General features: G+C 42.4%; 1 protein-coding gene across 2 annotated transcripts in view; it reads left to right on the forward strand.

The window, feature by feature from the left end:
* iws1 (interacts with SUPT6H, CTD assembly factor 1) overlaps positions 1 to 13,527 on the forward strand; it is a 26,342-nt gene that overhangs the window by 5,045 nt on the left and 7,770 nt on the right. The window contains exons 4-13 of one of the 2 annotated variants that reach the window (XM_008287222.1): positions 7,685 to 7,750; positions 8,326 to 8,533; positions 9,241 to 9,298; positions 9,699 to 9,808; positions 9,893 to 10,043; positions 10,124 to 10,206; positions 10,670 to 10,799; positions 10,874 to 10,991; positions 11,970 to 12,081; positions 13,137 to 13,250. In XM_008287222.1, coding sequence (XP_008285444.1) covers positions 7,685 to 7,750; positions 8,326 to 8,533; positions 9,241 to 9,298; positions 9,699 to 9,808; positions 9,893 to 10,043; positions 10,124 to 10,206; positions 10,670 to 10,799; positions 10,874 to 10,991; positions 11,970 to 12,081; positions 13,137 to 13,250 — 1,150 coding nt within the window. Of the gene's footprint in view, positions 1 to 7,684; positions 7,751 to 8,325; positions 8,534 to 9,240; positions 9,299 to 9,698; positions 9,809 to 9,892; positions 10,044 to 10,123; positions 10,207 to 10,669; positions 10,800 to 10,873; positions 10,992 to 11,969; positions 12,082 to 12,293; positions 13,251 to 13,527 lie in introns of those variants that run through there. The other variant, XM_008287221.1, reaches the window with a different exon arrangement.

A 13,527-nucleotide genomic window follows, 5' to 3' on the forward strand; every position in this document is an offset into this window, starting at 1 on the left:
TCTGAGCTAATCAACAACACGGAGCTTCAGGAGGTTTTCTTGGAGCTGATGCACTTTTTTTGCAGTAAAAATGAGAATTTTGGGGCTAAAATGTAGAAAAACGTAAATTTTTTGTTTAAATGTTTATTTTTAACATCTGTTTAAGAAGATTTTTTGCTTTTTGTTTCCAGATTTCAAAGGAACTGAACAGAAATTCTAAAATGATTCACGTTGGATGTTTTCAGACGTGTAAAACGTTCTGAGAGTTTTTAAATTAAAAATTTAAATTATTTTGTTTTGACTAATTTAAACATGTTTTTCTTTAAATGGAGATTAATGTCCGTGTTGGAAAAAGCTCCTCTTCATCCTGTGATTGATTTAAAGCTGCAGCTACACAAACCGTCCACGTTCTTCTGATCATCATCCGTCTGGTGCGTTTGTCTCCTCAGCGGTGAAGCGGAGTCGGGCGGTGTCGGACGACGAGAACTCGGACAGCGACGGCGGCTTCATGGGTCCGGACAAGAGCCTGGCGGCCAAACTGAAGGAGCTCGGCTCGGACAGCGAGAGCGACGAGGACGAGCGGGCGAAGGCGGCGGCCGGCCAGAAGGACGAGAAGGCGCTGTTCGGCAGCGACAGCGAGTCCGGAGACGAGGAGGAGTGAGTTAATCTGGATAAACCTCACAAATACAGAAACCAGAAAACTTCCATAGACCGTTCTGATGCCTGCTTAGGTTTGAGAAATGATTAATACCACATATGAGACAATTTACAGAGAATTTAAAGACTTTAAAATACAATAAAACAACCAGTTTTACCAGCAGGATCCAGGAGCACGCTGGGCGACGTCCACCAGCGCAGTTTTTAATTCGTTTAATCAACAAACTGAACCAATTCTAAACCGAAAATCCTCAAATTTCACTTAATTTTACATGTTTAATGTAAAAAATGTGCACTGGATTCTGTTAAAAAACAAAGAGTGACTCAGCTGTGACCAACAGCAACGTGATAAACATCCAGTTTTCAGTTGAACTGCAGGCAGTGTTTAGTCAGAGCAGAGAGGAAACGAGTCAAACCAAAGTAGTTAAACATCTGCAGTATGTAAAGATCTCATGTTTACACACTTAATAAAAAAAAAAGAAAAGAGGCTGGAAAAGTTGATTCCAGTTTTTTCATGTTTTTCTTCTTTTACCTTTCTACAGTGAATTTGTCCAACTTTAAAGACGCTTCATAGGAATTAAACGGCTTATTTTAATCAGATTTACCACCAGAACCAGAACCTCTCTGATTATAGTCCACATTGTTTATATGCATGTTTTTGTTCAGTCACATCAACAGTCTGAGCCGCTGCTGTTGTTTCGTTGCAGGAAAATGATCGCCGACATCTTCGGAGAGTCCGGAGACGAGGAGGAGGAAGAGTTCACGGTAACGAGCGACTCCACGTTTAGTTTCTGTTTGTAGAGACGACGCACAATTAATGAGCATTAAATAGACTTCGTTAAACAAGTCCATCAGTGAGAGTTAATTAATAAAAAAACAAACTTAGAAATGGATCTAATGTCTGATTAGCATCTCTAACATGACGTGTCACTGCTGCATGAATGATTTCAGACGTTTCATTTTCAGTAAAAACATTAAAAACTAGTTCACATTCATCACAAACATGATGTTGTACTGAATATGTAAAATCCCTGATTAAATCCTGTACGCTGTTGTGTGTAAAACTAGCATTAGCTTCGGCTAACGGAGTCGCTACAGTTTGTGGGGCTTAAAGTCCATCACTGAGAGAACAGATCGAGCTGAAGCTGTCTGCTGTGTCCTTCAGGGTTTCAATCAGGAGGATCTGGAAGGAGACAAGAAGCAGGCGAAGGAGAAGCAGCAGCAGATGGAGGAAGAGTCCGACTCGGACGAAGGCGTCGACCGCAGCGGCCAAGAGTACGACTTCTGATCAGTGACGTTGCTTCCTGTTTGTTCGACGTCTTTGCTTCGTGCTCTAATCTGTGCATTCTGTGCGTTCAGCACCAGCTTCATGTCCGACTTCGACATCATGCTCGCCCGGAGGAAGGCCATGAACAGCAGGAAGAGGCGGCACCGCGACGGAGGAACGTTCATCAGCGACGCCGACGACGTGGTCAGCGCCATGATCACCAAGATGAACGAGGCCGCCGAGGTCAGACTTCCTGCCCGCCAAAATAAAAGCCCTCCCCGCGTGGCGTTCTCTCCGCTGACCGTGTGTTTGTTCCTCAACAGGAGGATCGAACTCTGAACAGCCAGAAGAAACCGGCGCTGAAGAAGCTCACGCTGCTGCCTCAAGTCGTCATGCACCTCAAGAAGTGAGAGCTCAGGGATTTACTTCTCACATATTTTTATGTTGACTAGTTTTGAGAGTTGAGTTAGTGTTTTAGTTTTTGTCACAAAAAGAAACTAGCTGTATGGCTGAAATTACTGGAAGAAGCTAGCTACAGCGCTAGAGTTACAGAAAGATGCTAACTGCGCTGCTAAATCTGTAGAAAGACGCTAACTGCATGGCTAAAGTCACAGGAAGCGTTAATTACACAGCTAAAGTTGTAGAAAGAGCTAACTGCAGCTGAACTTAGAGAAAGACACTAACTATGCAGCTAAATTCAAAGAAAGAAGCTAACTGTGCAGCTAAAGTCCTTGTAAGAAGCTAACTATGAAGCTAAATTCATAAAAAGAAGCTAATTATGCAGCTTAACTTAGAGAAAGACGCTAACTATGCAGCTTAATTCAAAGAAAGAAGCTAACTAAGCATCTATGTGGTTGTTCGTCCCTCAGACAGGACTTGAAGGAGACCTTCATCGACAGCGGCGTGATGTCGGCCATCAAAGAGTGGATCAGTCCTCTCCCGGACAAATCTCTGCCGGCCCTGAGGATCCGGGAGGAGCTGCTCCGGATCCTGCAGGAGGTGAGTCTGGATGGAGGCGAACCTTTAGCGCTGCTCTGACAGTTCAGTGTCTGACGTTGTGTTTCCTCTTGCAGCTGCCCAGCGTCAGCCAGGAAACCCTGAAGCACAGCGGCATCGGCCGGGCCGTCATGTTTCTGTACAAGCACCCCAAAGAGTCTCGGTCCAACAAAGACCTCGCCCTCAAACTCATCAGTAAGCAAAGCTGCTTCATAAAACACCTTCAGCCGACTCTGCACCGAGCGTAGCACCTGTAGGCAGTTTAGAAGGCAGCCCGTAACGTATTGGAAGTATGTTCCTGATAAAAAGTCTTTGCATTACCTTCTAGACGATTAAAATTGATGTCAGGAAAGACGGAAATTAATTTATTGGCAATCAGAGTTAGCGACGGTAGCTGCTAGCCGTTGCTAAAGCTAACGTCAGTGACAGATCTGCCTTCGATTCTTATCTGTAAATGAAAAATACCCATTAAAATAAGTCACATTTCTGTTTTTTATTTCAAGCAATTAAGTAAGAAAGCAGTTAAATCAGTTCATGGTGGTGAAGAAATAATAAAGATAGATGAAATTTGGCTAAAGCTAGCTACGTCAGCGGCTCTTTAAATTAAATAAATCACACCAGCAGCTATAAAAGGGATGTTTTTCTTTTTACAAATTCCATTTATCAGCCACAAAAAAGAGCGAATCGTTGGATATTCAGCTGTCCAACAGCCCTTGAACTACTCATGTCTGACCTGCAGTTTTAACCAAGAAAATTAACCACATTTAAGTTAAAAAATCGTGATATTTAATAAACTTTTTACTTTATTCTGTCTGTGGGATGAGCAAATCTGTGCCAGAGTCTGTAAACAAAATAAAAAACCGGTGCGACTGAGTAACGTCTTAAATGTTTCGGTTGAACTGCAGCCAGTGTTCACACACAGAAAACTAAAATCTAAGTCGTTAAATATCAGCAGCATGTGGACGTAGTTCGTTATGACACCCGTAGAAACTCTGGAAAATGTCGGACGTGTCGATTCTGGGTTTTTGCTTTAATTTTCGTAACATAAATGTAAAATATTTTCTGATTCCTGTTGTTCTGACAGAAGACGGTCGTTTCCGTCGATGCAGGACTTTAGATTGAAAACTTGACCGACAGTGAATGAGACGTAAACTGTGTGGTTGTCGTGTTCAGACGAATGGTCGCGGCCCATCTTCGGCCTGACGTCCAACTACAAAGGAATGACGAGAGAGGAGCGGCAGCAGAGAGACCTGGACCAGCAGATGCCTCAGAGACGACGGCTCAGGTGAGAAAGACGAGGACGATGTGACTCTTCATTAAACCGAGGTGATGATGTTTAAAGTCGGGTTAGATGGGATGTAATCCATTAATGTTAAGGCTTCGTCCTCCTCCTCTCCCCGACATGATCCACCTTATTTCCTTCTTTTTATTGTCTCCTGGATTCTGTTTGTTTTCATTTTCTCTCCTCGTCATCAGATGTTCTGTTCTTCCCTTCAGCTTCTCTGTCGTCTTGTTTTTCGTTTCGTTGCTCGTCCCAACGCCCACGCCGACGGCATCGAGGAGTTTCATCGATTAGAGCGCCGTTAAACTGAGATTAGAGAGAAAATTGATTCGGAAACTGTTTTAATTTGGTCGTTTTTAAGCTAAAGTGACAAAACGTGATGTCTGGTTCCAGCCTCCAGAAGAAAGAAAAGTACATAAATGTTTTGTTGACGTTGAGCAGCCAGCGTTTAAACAATAAAATAAAAATAGAATTTATGAAAATATAGTTTAAAATAAAGCAACCTGTGAAAACAGTGATGTAGGTTGTTGTTAGTGGTTTATTTGGTCTATTAAGAATAATGAAAACCATCTAAACTGATGTTGCACCTTTTAAATATCACACATGGCTGAACACAGTCGTGGAAGTAAAGAGTTTTTAAAAATATTTTCATGTTAGTCGAACAAAACGACGCATTTAAAGGCGTCATGTTTGTCTGAGGTATAATCTGCAGCTATGTGATAGAGTTTAGATAAATCCGTTGACAGGTTTAGATTAGGTTCAGGTTTCCGTCGTTAAACCTCTGATGCAGCTCGTTAAGTGTTCGTTCCAGACCTCTGATATCTGCGTTTCCTTTCAATCGGACTGAAAACAAAAAGTGATTCGTGTTAAATCTGGTCTAGAAGCTGCAGGACGCTCCGTGTTTCCTCAAATCTCTGCAACGTTAACGTAGAGACGCATCAGTGGGAACAGGTTTATTATTTATCTGTCAGTCGTGAGTGTTGGGACGCTTTCCTTCTCCTTCTCCTTCTTCTCTCCTTGGTCTTGGTCCTTTCACCTCCCGCCCCCTCGTCCCTCAGTCAGCCTCAGAAGGTGGAGAGGACGGAGGAGCCCGACGTCTTCTCTCCACCCACCAGGTCCACCGGCTGCATGTTTGTTCTGCAACCAGAACCGTCTTTAACCTCCTTGAAGCGGCTTGAACACTTTTACAAACACAAACTACTTCATTTGTTTACCTGAACTGGACGTGCAGGACAATAAATACACCGTTTGCTCTTAATTGATTAATGACGGACCAGCAGCAGCTCCTATGAACCAAGAATGTGGTTGTTTGTTTATAATCAAGACAATGTTTATTTATTATTATTTATTAACATCAGTCAAATAAAATCCAAGTGTTAAAGTAATCTCATTACAATCGGCGACTTACAAACATGAGGAGATGTTTGGTAGCAGCTGGACAACAAGTAGTATTTTGATGGGAATAAACCTTTAAAACTACAAGTATTTGGAAAGAAAGTATTATTTTGGGTCCAACAAACTTTCAAAACTGGAAGTATTTAAACAGGAAGTAGTATTTTTAGTGGAATAAACCTTTAAAACTGCACGTATTTGCTTGCAAAGTAGTACATTGGGTGGATTATTTGGACAGTAAGTAATATTTTAAACCTGTAAATATTTGAACAAAAAAATAGATTTTTGTGTGGACTAAACCTTTAAAACTACAGGTGTGTTATTTTGGCTGAAATAAACCTTTTAAAGTAGTTATTTGGAAAGAAAGTATGATTTTAGGTTGAGTAAACTTTAAAAACTGCAAGTATTTAAACAGGAAGTAGTACTTTGGTGGGAGTAAACCTTTAAAAGTAAAGGTGTTTGGACAGAAAGTATAATTTTAGGTCGAATAAACTTCCAAAGTTAGAAGTTTTCAAGTGTTTTGAGTGAATTAAACCTTTAAAATGATCATTATTTGGACAGTGACGAGTGTTTTTGGTGGAATAAACCTTTAAAACTATACGTATTTGGACAGAAAGCTGTATTTGGGGTTGAATAAACCCTTAAAACTCTTGCAAATCTTTAAACAGTATTTAGATGATGAAGTATTTAAGGGGTGGTTTGTTTCCTGTGAGCAGCCAGCAGGGGGCGCTGCTGCACCGAGGCTTAAACAGGACTGTGTGTGTCTGAGGCTCTTACTGGAGTCAGTTCAGTGCTTTTTAACTGGGACCCAGTCTGAGACTCGCTGGTACCGGCATCCAGACTCAGTGAGGCTCCTGACCCGGGTCTGGAGAGACCAGCTGCTGACTAACCTGCTCTGAGGTGGACCTTCACGTAACAGCATGAGCCCGGTCCGTCCCTCAGACCCGGTTTGAAGGTTCTAACCAACGTGTCCATGTTTGTTTCTGTCTGCAGCTCCGGAGGTCAGACGCCTCGCAGAGACCTGGAGAAGCAGCTGACCGGAGAGGAGAAGTGAGTTCACGCCTCAGGTTCTGGACGGAACCATCGGAGCTGCTCTGAACCCAAACNTGCTAAGCAGGTTCAGTTCAGAGTTTCAGATTTACTGAATGTTTGAAGCGTCTCTCTCTCATCAGCTCTTCTCCTGATGATTCTCTGAGTGATTCAGATCCTCAGCTGAGGTTTTATCTGTCAAGCTGTCATGCTGTTCGTTATTAATCCCACTAATTGAGGCCGTGCTGTTGCAGTACGCTGCGTGAGTTGTGTTGCCACAGGAACCTACAAGCATTCAGCTGGCGATGCTGAAAATACACAAGGTTTCAGCACACGGCCGGTGCTGCAGCTGATAGATCAGATTAGAAAAGAGATGAGTGTGTCTGTATTGATCACAGAGAATACTCGATCAGGAACAAATGACTTCCACGTATCATTCATCGTGGGAACGTGTTGGACGAAAATGTTGAGCATCATGTTTGAGTTAATGAAGTTTAAAGAGTCAGAACTCTAATTAAGTTGGAAACAAACTGCTGCATCGAGAAGGAAAATTTTTCTACCAGCATTCCTCTCTGGAGTCATCTGTTGGACATTTCACCGTTTCACAAGGACACCGTACCTGCATCCTGGGCTTAGCTCCGCCCCCGGACAGTTGTGATTGGTGTAAAGAAGTAAACACAAGCCGAGGCATTTTTCTACAGTCAGGAGACATTTTTGTCGTTGAACCTAACGGCTCTCTTCAGTGTTTATTCATTGGCTGATTATTTGTTCTTAAAGAACAAGAGGAGTCTAAAGAATTCAGTTCACACAGAATCACATGATGAGGCTGAAAAAGCAGCAAATCCTCACAAGGTTTTAACTTTAATACACAAACGGAGGCAGCTCTAAACGAAGGATGAGGTGGTTTTATAATGAACTGATCTAAAGGTGATAATCACAGACGAAACGGTTTTAAAGTAAATTAATTTAATCTCCTCTGAGTTTCGGTAATTGTTTGATCTGAATGTCAGTGAGAAACTTGTTGAATTACGTCCTTACAGCTGCAGAAAAGTGTTTATATCTGTTAATGTGTGTGTTTGCAGTGAAGAGGAAGAAGGCCATCCTGTCAGACAGCGAGGACGAAGACGAGGACAAAGACGACAAACCAGGTTAGTAATTCTGTTCTAGATGTTTTAACGTCATGTTCAGAGGAGATCCTCGTGTTCTGCCTCCTTCATTTATGTTAACAGAGAAAAAACTAAAACACCTAAATATGATGATTAATTAGAAAAATGAATGAACAAGCTCCACATGTCTCTGAGCTAATCAACAACACGGAGCTTCAGGAGGTTTTCTTGGAGCTGATGCACTTTTTTTGCAGTAAAAATGAGAATTTTGGGGCTAAAATGTAGAAAAACGTAAATTTTTTGTTTAAATGTTTATTTTTAACATCTGTTTAAGAAGATTTTTTGCTTTTTGTTTCCAGATTTCAAAGGAACTGAACAGAAATTCTAAAATGATTCACGTTGGATGTTTTCAGACGTGTAAAACGTTCTGAGAGTTTTTAAATTAAAAATTTAAATTATTTTGTTTTGACTAATTTAAACATGTTTTTCTTTAAATGGAGATTAATGTCCGTGTTGGAAAAAGCTCCTCTTCATCCTGTGATTGATTTAAAGCTGCAGCTACACAAACCGTCCACGTTCTTCTGATCATCATCCGTCTGGTGCGTTTGTCTCCTCAGCGGTGAAGCGGAGTCGGGCGGTGTCGGACGACGAGAACTCGGACAGCGACGGCGGCTTCATGGGTCCGGACAAGAGCCTGGCGGCCAAACTGAAGGAGCTCGGCTCGGACAGCGAGAGCGACGAGGACGAGCGGGCGAAGGCGGCGGCCGGCCAGAAGGACGAGAAGGCGCTGTTCGGCAGCGACAGCGAGTCCGGAGACGAGGAGGAGTGAGTTAATCTGGATAAACCTCACAAATACAGAAACCAGAAAACTTCCATAGACCGTTCTGATGCCTGCTTAGGTTTGAGAAATGATTAATACCACATATGAGACAATTTACAGAGAATTTAAAGACTTTAAAATACAATAAAACAACCAGTTTTACCAGCAGGATCCAGGAGCACGCTGGGCGACGTCCACCAGCGCAGTTTTTAATTCGTTTAATCAACAAACTGAACCAATTCTAAACCGAAAATCCTCAAATTTCACTTAATTTTACATGTTTAATGTAAAAAATGTGCACTGGATTCTGTTAAAAAACAAAGAGTGACTCAGCTGTGACCAACAGCAACGTGATAAACATCCAGTTTTCAGTTGAACTGCAGGCAGTGTTTAGTCAGAGCAGAGAGGAAACGAGTCAAACCAAAGTAGTTAAACATCTGCAGTATGTAAAGATCTCATGTTTACACACTTAATAAAAAAAAAAGAAAAGAGGCTGGAAAAGTTGATTCCAGTTTTTTCATGTTTTTCTTCTTTTACCTTTCTACAGTGAATTTGTCCAACTTTAAAGACGCTTCATAGGAATTAAACGGCTTATTTTAATCAGATTTACCACCAGAACCAGAACCTCTCTGATTATAGTCCACATTGTTTATATGCATGTTTTTGTTCAGTCACATCAACAGTCTGAGCCGCTGCTGTTGTTTCGTTGCAGGAAAATGATCGCCGACATCTTCGGAGAGTCCGGAGACGAGGAGGAGGAAGAGTTCACGGTAACGAGCGACTCCACGTTTAGTTTCTGTTTGTAGAGACGACGCACAATTAATGAGCATTAAATAGACTTCGTTAAACAAGTCCATCAGTGAGAGTTAATTAATAAAAAAACAAACTTAGAAATGGATCTAATGTCTGATTAGCATCTCTAACATGACGTGTCACTGCTGCATGAATGATTTCAGACGTTTCATTTTCAGTAAAAACATTAAAAACTAGTTCACATTCATCACAAACATGATGTTGTACTGAATATGTAAAATCCCTGATTAAATCCTGTACGCTGTTGTGTGTAAAACTAGCATTAGCTTCGGCTAACGGAGTCGCTACAGTTTGTGGGGCTTAAAGTCCATCACTGAGAGAACAGATCGAGCTGAAGCTGTCTGCTGTGTCCTTCAGGGTTTCAATCAGGAGGATCTGGAAGGAGACAAGAAGCAGGCGAAGGAGAAGCAGCAGCAGATGGAGGAAGAGTCCGACTCGGACGAAGGCGTCGACCGCAGCGGCCAAGAGTACGACTTCTGATCAGTGACGTTGCTTCCTGTTTGTTCGACGTCTTTGCTTCGTGCTCTAATCTGTGCATTCTGTGCGTTCAGCACCAGCTTCATGTCCGACTTCGACATCATGCTCGCCCGGAGGAAGGCCATGAACAGCAGGAAGAGGCGGCACCGCGACGGAGGAACGTTCATCAGCGACGCCGACGACGTGGTCAGCGCCATGATCACCAAGATGAACGAGGCCGCCGAGGTCAGACTTCCTGCCCGCCAAAATAAAAGCCCTCCCCGCGTGGCGTTCTCTCCGCTGACCGTGTGTTTGTTCCTCAACAGGAGGATCGAACTCTGAACAGCCAGAAGAAACCGGCGCTGAAGAAGCTCACGCTGCTGCCTCAAGTCGTCATGCACCTCAAGAAGTGAGAGCTCAGGGATTTACTTCTCACATATTTTTATGTTGACTAGTTTTGAGAGTTGAGTTAGTGTTTTAGTTTTTGTCACAAAAAGAAACTAGCTGTATGGCTGAAATTACTGGAAGAAGCTAGCTACAGCGCTAGAGTTACAGAAAGATGCTAACTGCGCTGCTAAATCTGTAGAAAGACGCTAACTGCATGGCTAAAGTCACAGGAAGCGTTAATTACACAGCTAAAGTTGTAGAAAGAGCTAACTGCAGCTGAACTTAGAGAAAGACACTAACTATGCAGCTAAATTCAAAGAAAGAAGCTAACTGTGCAGCTAAAGTCCTTGTAAGAAGCTAACTATGAAGCTAAATTCATAAAAAGAAGCTAATTATGCAGCTTAACTTAGAGAAAGACGCTAACTATGCAGCTTAATTCAAAGAAAGAAGCTAACTAAGCATCTATGTGGTTGTTCGTCCCTCAGACAGGACTTGAAGGAGACCTTCATCGACAGCGGCGTGATGTCGGCCATCAAAGAGTGGATCAGTCCTCTCCCGGACAAATCTCTGCCGGCCCTGAGGATCCGGGAGGAGCTGCTCCGGATCCTGCAGGAGGTGAGTCTGGATGGAGGCGAACCTTTAGCGCTGCTCTGACAGTTCAGTGTCTGACGTTGTGTTTCCTCTTGCAGCTGCCCAGCGTCAGCCAGGAAACCCTGAAGCACAGCGGCATCGGCCGGGCCGTCATGTTTCTGTACAAGCACCCCAAAGAGTCTCGGTCCAACAAAGACCTCGCCCTCAAACTCATCAGTAAGCAAAGCTGCTTCATAAAACACCTTCAGCCGACTCTGCACCGAGCGTAGCACCTGTAGGCAGTTTAGAAGGCAGCCCGTAACGTATTGGAAGTATGTTCCTGATAAAAAGTCTTTGCATTACCTTCTAGACGATTAAAATTGATGTCAGGAAAGACGGAAATTAATTTATTGGCAATCAGAGTTAGCGACGGTAGCTGCTAGCCGTTGCTAAAGCTAACGTCAGTGACAGATCTGCCTTCGATTCTTATCTGTAAATGAAAAATACCCATTAAAATAAGTCACATTTCTGTTTTTTATTTCAAGCAATTAAGTAAGAAAGCAGTTAAATCAGTTCATGGTGGTGAAGAAATAATAAAGATAGATGAAATTTGGCTAAAGCTAGCTACGTCAGCGGCTCTTTAAATTAAATAAATCACACCAGCAGCTATAAAAGGGATGTTTTTCTTTTTACAAATTCCATTTATCAGCCACAAAAAAGAGCGAATCGTTGGATATTCAGCTGTCCAACAGCCCTTGAACTACTCATGTCTGACCTGCAGTTTTAACCAAGAAAATTAACCACATTTAAGTTAAAAAATCGTGATATTTAATAAACTTTTTACTTTATTCTGTCTGTGGGATGAGCAAATCTGTGCCAGAGTCTGTAAACAAAATAAAAAACCGGTGCGACTGAGTAACGTCTTAAATGTTTCGGTTGAACTGCAGCCAGTGTTCACACACAGAAAACTAAAATCTAAGTCGTTAAATATCAGCAGCATGTGGACGTAGTTCGTTATGACACCCGTAGAAACTCTGGAAAATGTCGGACGTGTCGATTCTGGGTTTTTGCTTTAATTTTCGTAACATAAATGTAAAATATTTTCTGATTCCTGTTGTTCTGACAGAAGACGGTCGTTTCCGTCGATGCAGGACTTTAGATTGAAAACTTGACCGACAGTGAATGAGACGTAAACTGTGTGGTTGTCGTGTTCAGACGAATGGTCGCGGCCCATCTTCGGCCTGACGTCCAACTACAAAGGAATGACGAGAGAGGAGCGGCAGCAGAGAGACCTGGACCAGCAGATGCCTCAGAGACGACGGCTCAGGTGAGAAAGACGAGGACGATGTGACTCTTCATTAAACCGAGGTGATGATGTTTAAAGTCGGGTTAGATGGGATGTAATCCATTAATGTTAAGGCTTCGTCCTCCTCCTCTCCCCGACATGATCCACCTTATTTCCTTCTTTTTATTGTCTCCTGGATTCTGTTTGTTTTCATTTTCTCTCCTCGTCATCAGATGTTCTGTTCTTCCCTTCAGCTTCTCTGTCGTCTTGTTTTTCGTTTCGTTGCTCGTCCCAACGCCCACGCCGACGGCATCGAGGAGTTTCATCGATTAGAGCGCCGTTAAACTGAGATTAGAGAGAAAATTGATTCGGAAACTGTTTTAATTTGGTCGTTTTTAAGCTAAAGTGACAAAACGTGATGTCTGGTTCCAGCCTCCAGAAGAAAGAAAAGTACATAAATGTTTTGTTGACGTTGAGCAGCCAGCGTTTAAACAATAAAATAAAAATAGAATTTATGAAAATATAGTTTAAAATAAAGCAACCTGTGAAAACAGTGATGTAGGTTGTTGTTAGTGGTTTATTTGGTCTATTAAGAATAATGAAAACCATCTAAACTGATGTTGCACCTTTTAAATATCACACATGGCTGAACACAGTCGTGGAAGTAAAGAGTTTTTAAAAATATTTTCATGTTAGTCGAACAAAACGACGCATTTAAAGGCGTCATGTTTGTCTGAGGTATAATCTGCAGCTATGTGATAGAGTTTAGATAAATCCGTTGACAGGTTTAGATTAGGTTCAGGTTTCCGTCGTTAAACCTCTGATGCAGCTCGTTAAGTGTTCGTTCCAGACCTCTGATATCTGCGTTTCCTTTCAATCGGACTGAAAACAAAAAGTGATTCGTGTTAAATCTGGTCTAGAAGCTGCAGGACGCTCCGTGTTTCCTCAAATCTCTGCAACGTTAACGTAGAGACGCATCAGTGGGAACAGGTTTATTATTTATCTGTCAGTCGTGAGTGTTGGGACGCTTTCCTTCTCCTTCTCCTTCTTCTCTCCTTGGTCTTGGTCCTTTCACCTCCCGCCCCCTCGTCCCTCAGTCAGCCTCAGAAGGTGGAGAGGACGGAGGAGCCCGACGTCTTCTCTCCACCCACCAGGTCCACCGGCTGCATGTTTGTTCTGCAACCAGAACCGTCTTTAACCTCCTTGAAGCGGCTTGAACACTTTTACAAACACAAACTACTTCATTTGTTTACCTGAACTGGACGTGCAGGACAATAAATACACCGTTTGCTCTTAATTGATTAATGACGGACCAGCAGCAGCTCCTATGAACCAAGAATGTGGTTGTTTGTTTATAATCAAGACAATGTTTATTTATTATTATTTATTAACATCAGTCAAATAAAATCCAAGTGTTAAAGTAATCTCATTACAATCGGCGACTTACAAACATGAGGAGATGTTTGGTAGCAGCTGGACAACAAGTAG

The sequence above is a fragment of the Stegastes partitus genome, unplaced genomic scaffold (assembly GCF_000690725.1).
Source record: "Stegastes partitus isolate 25-593 unplaced genomic scaffold, Stegastes_partitus-1.0.2 Scaffold491, whole genome shotgun sequence".
Taxonomy (NCBI): domain Eukaryota; kingdom Metazoa; phylum Chordata; class Actinopteri; family Pomacentridae; genus Stegastes; species Stegastes partitus.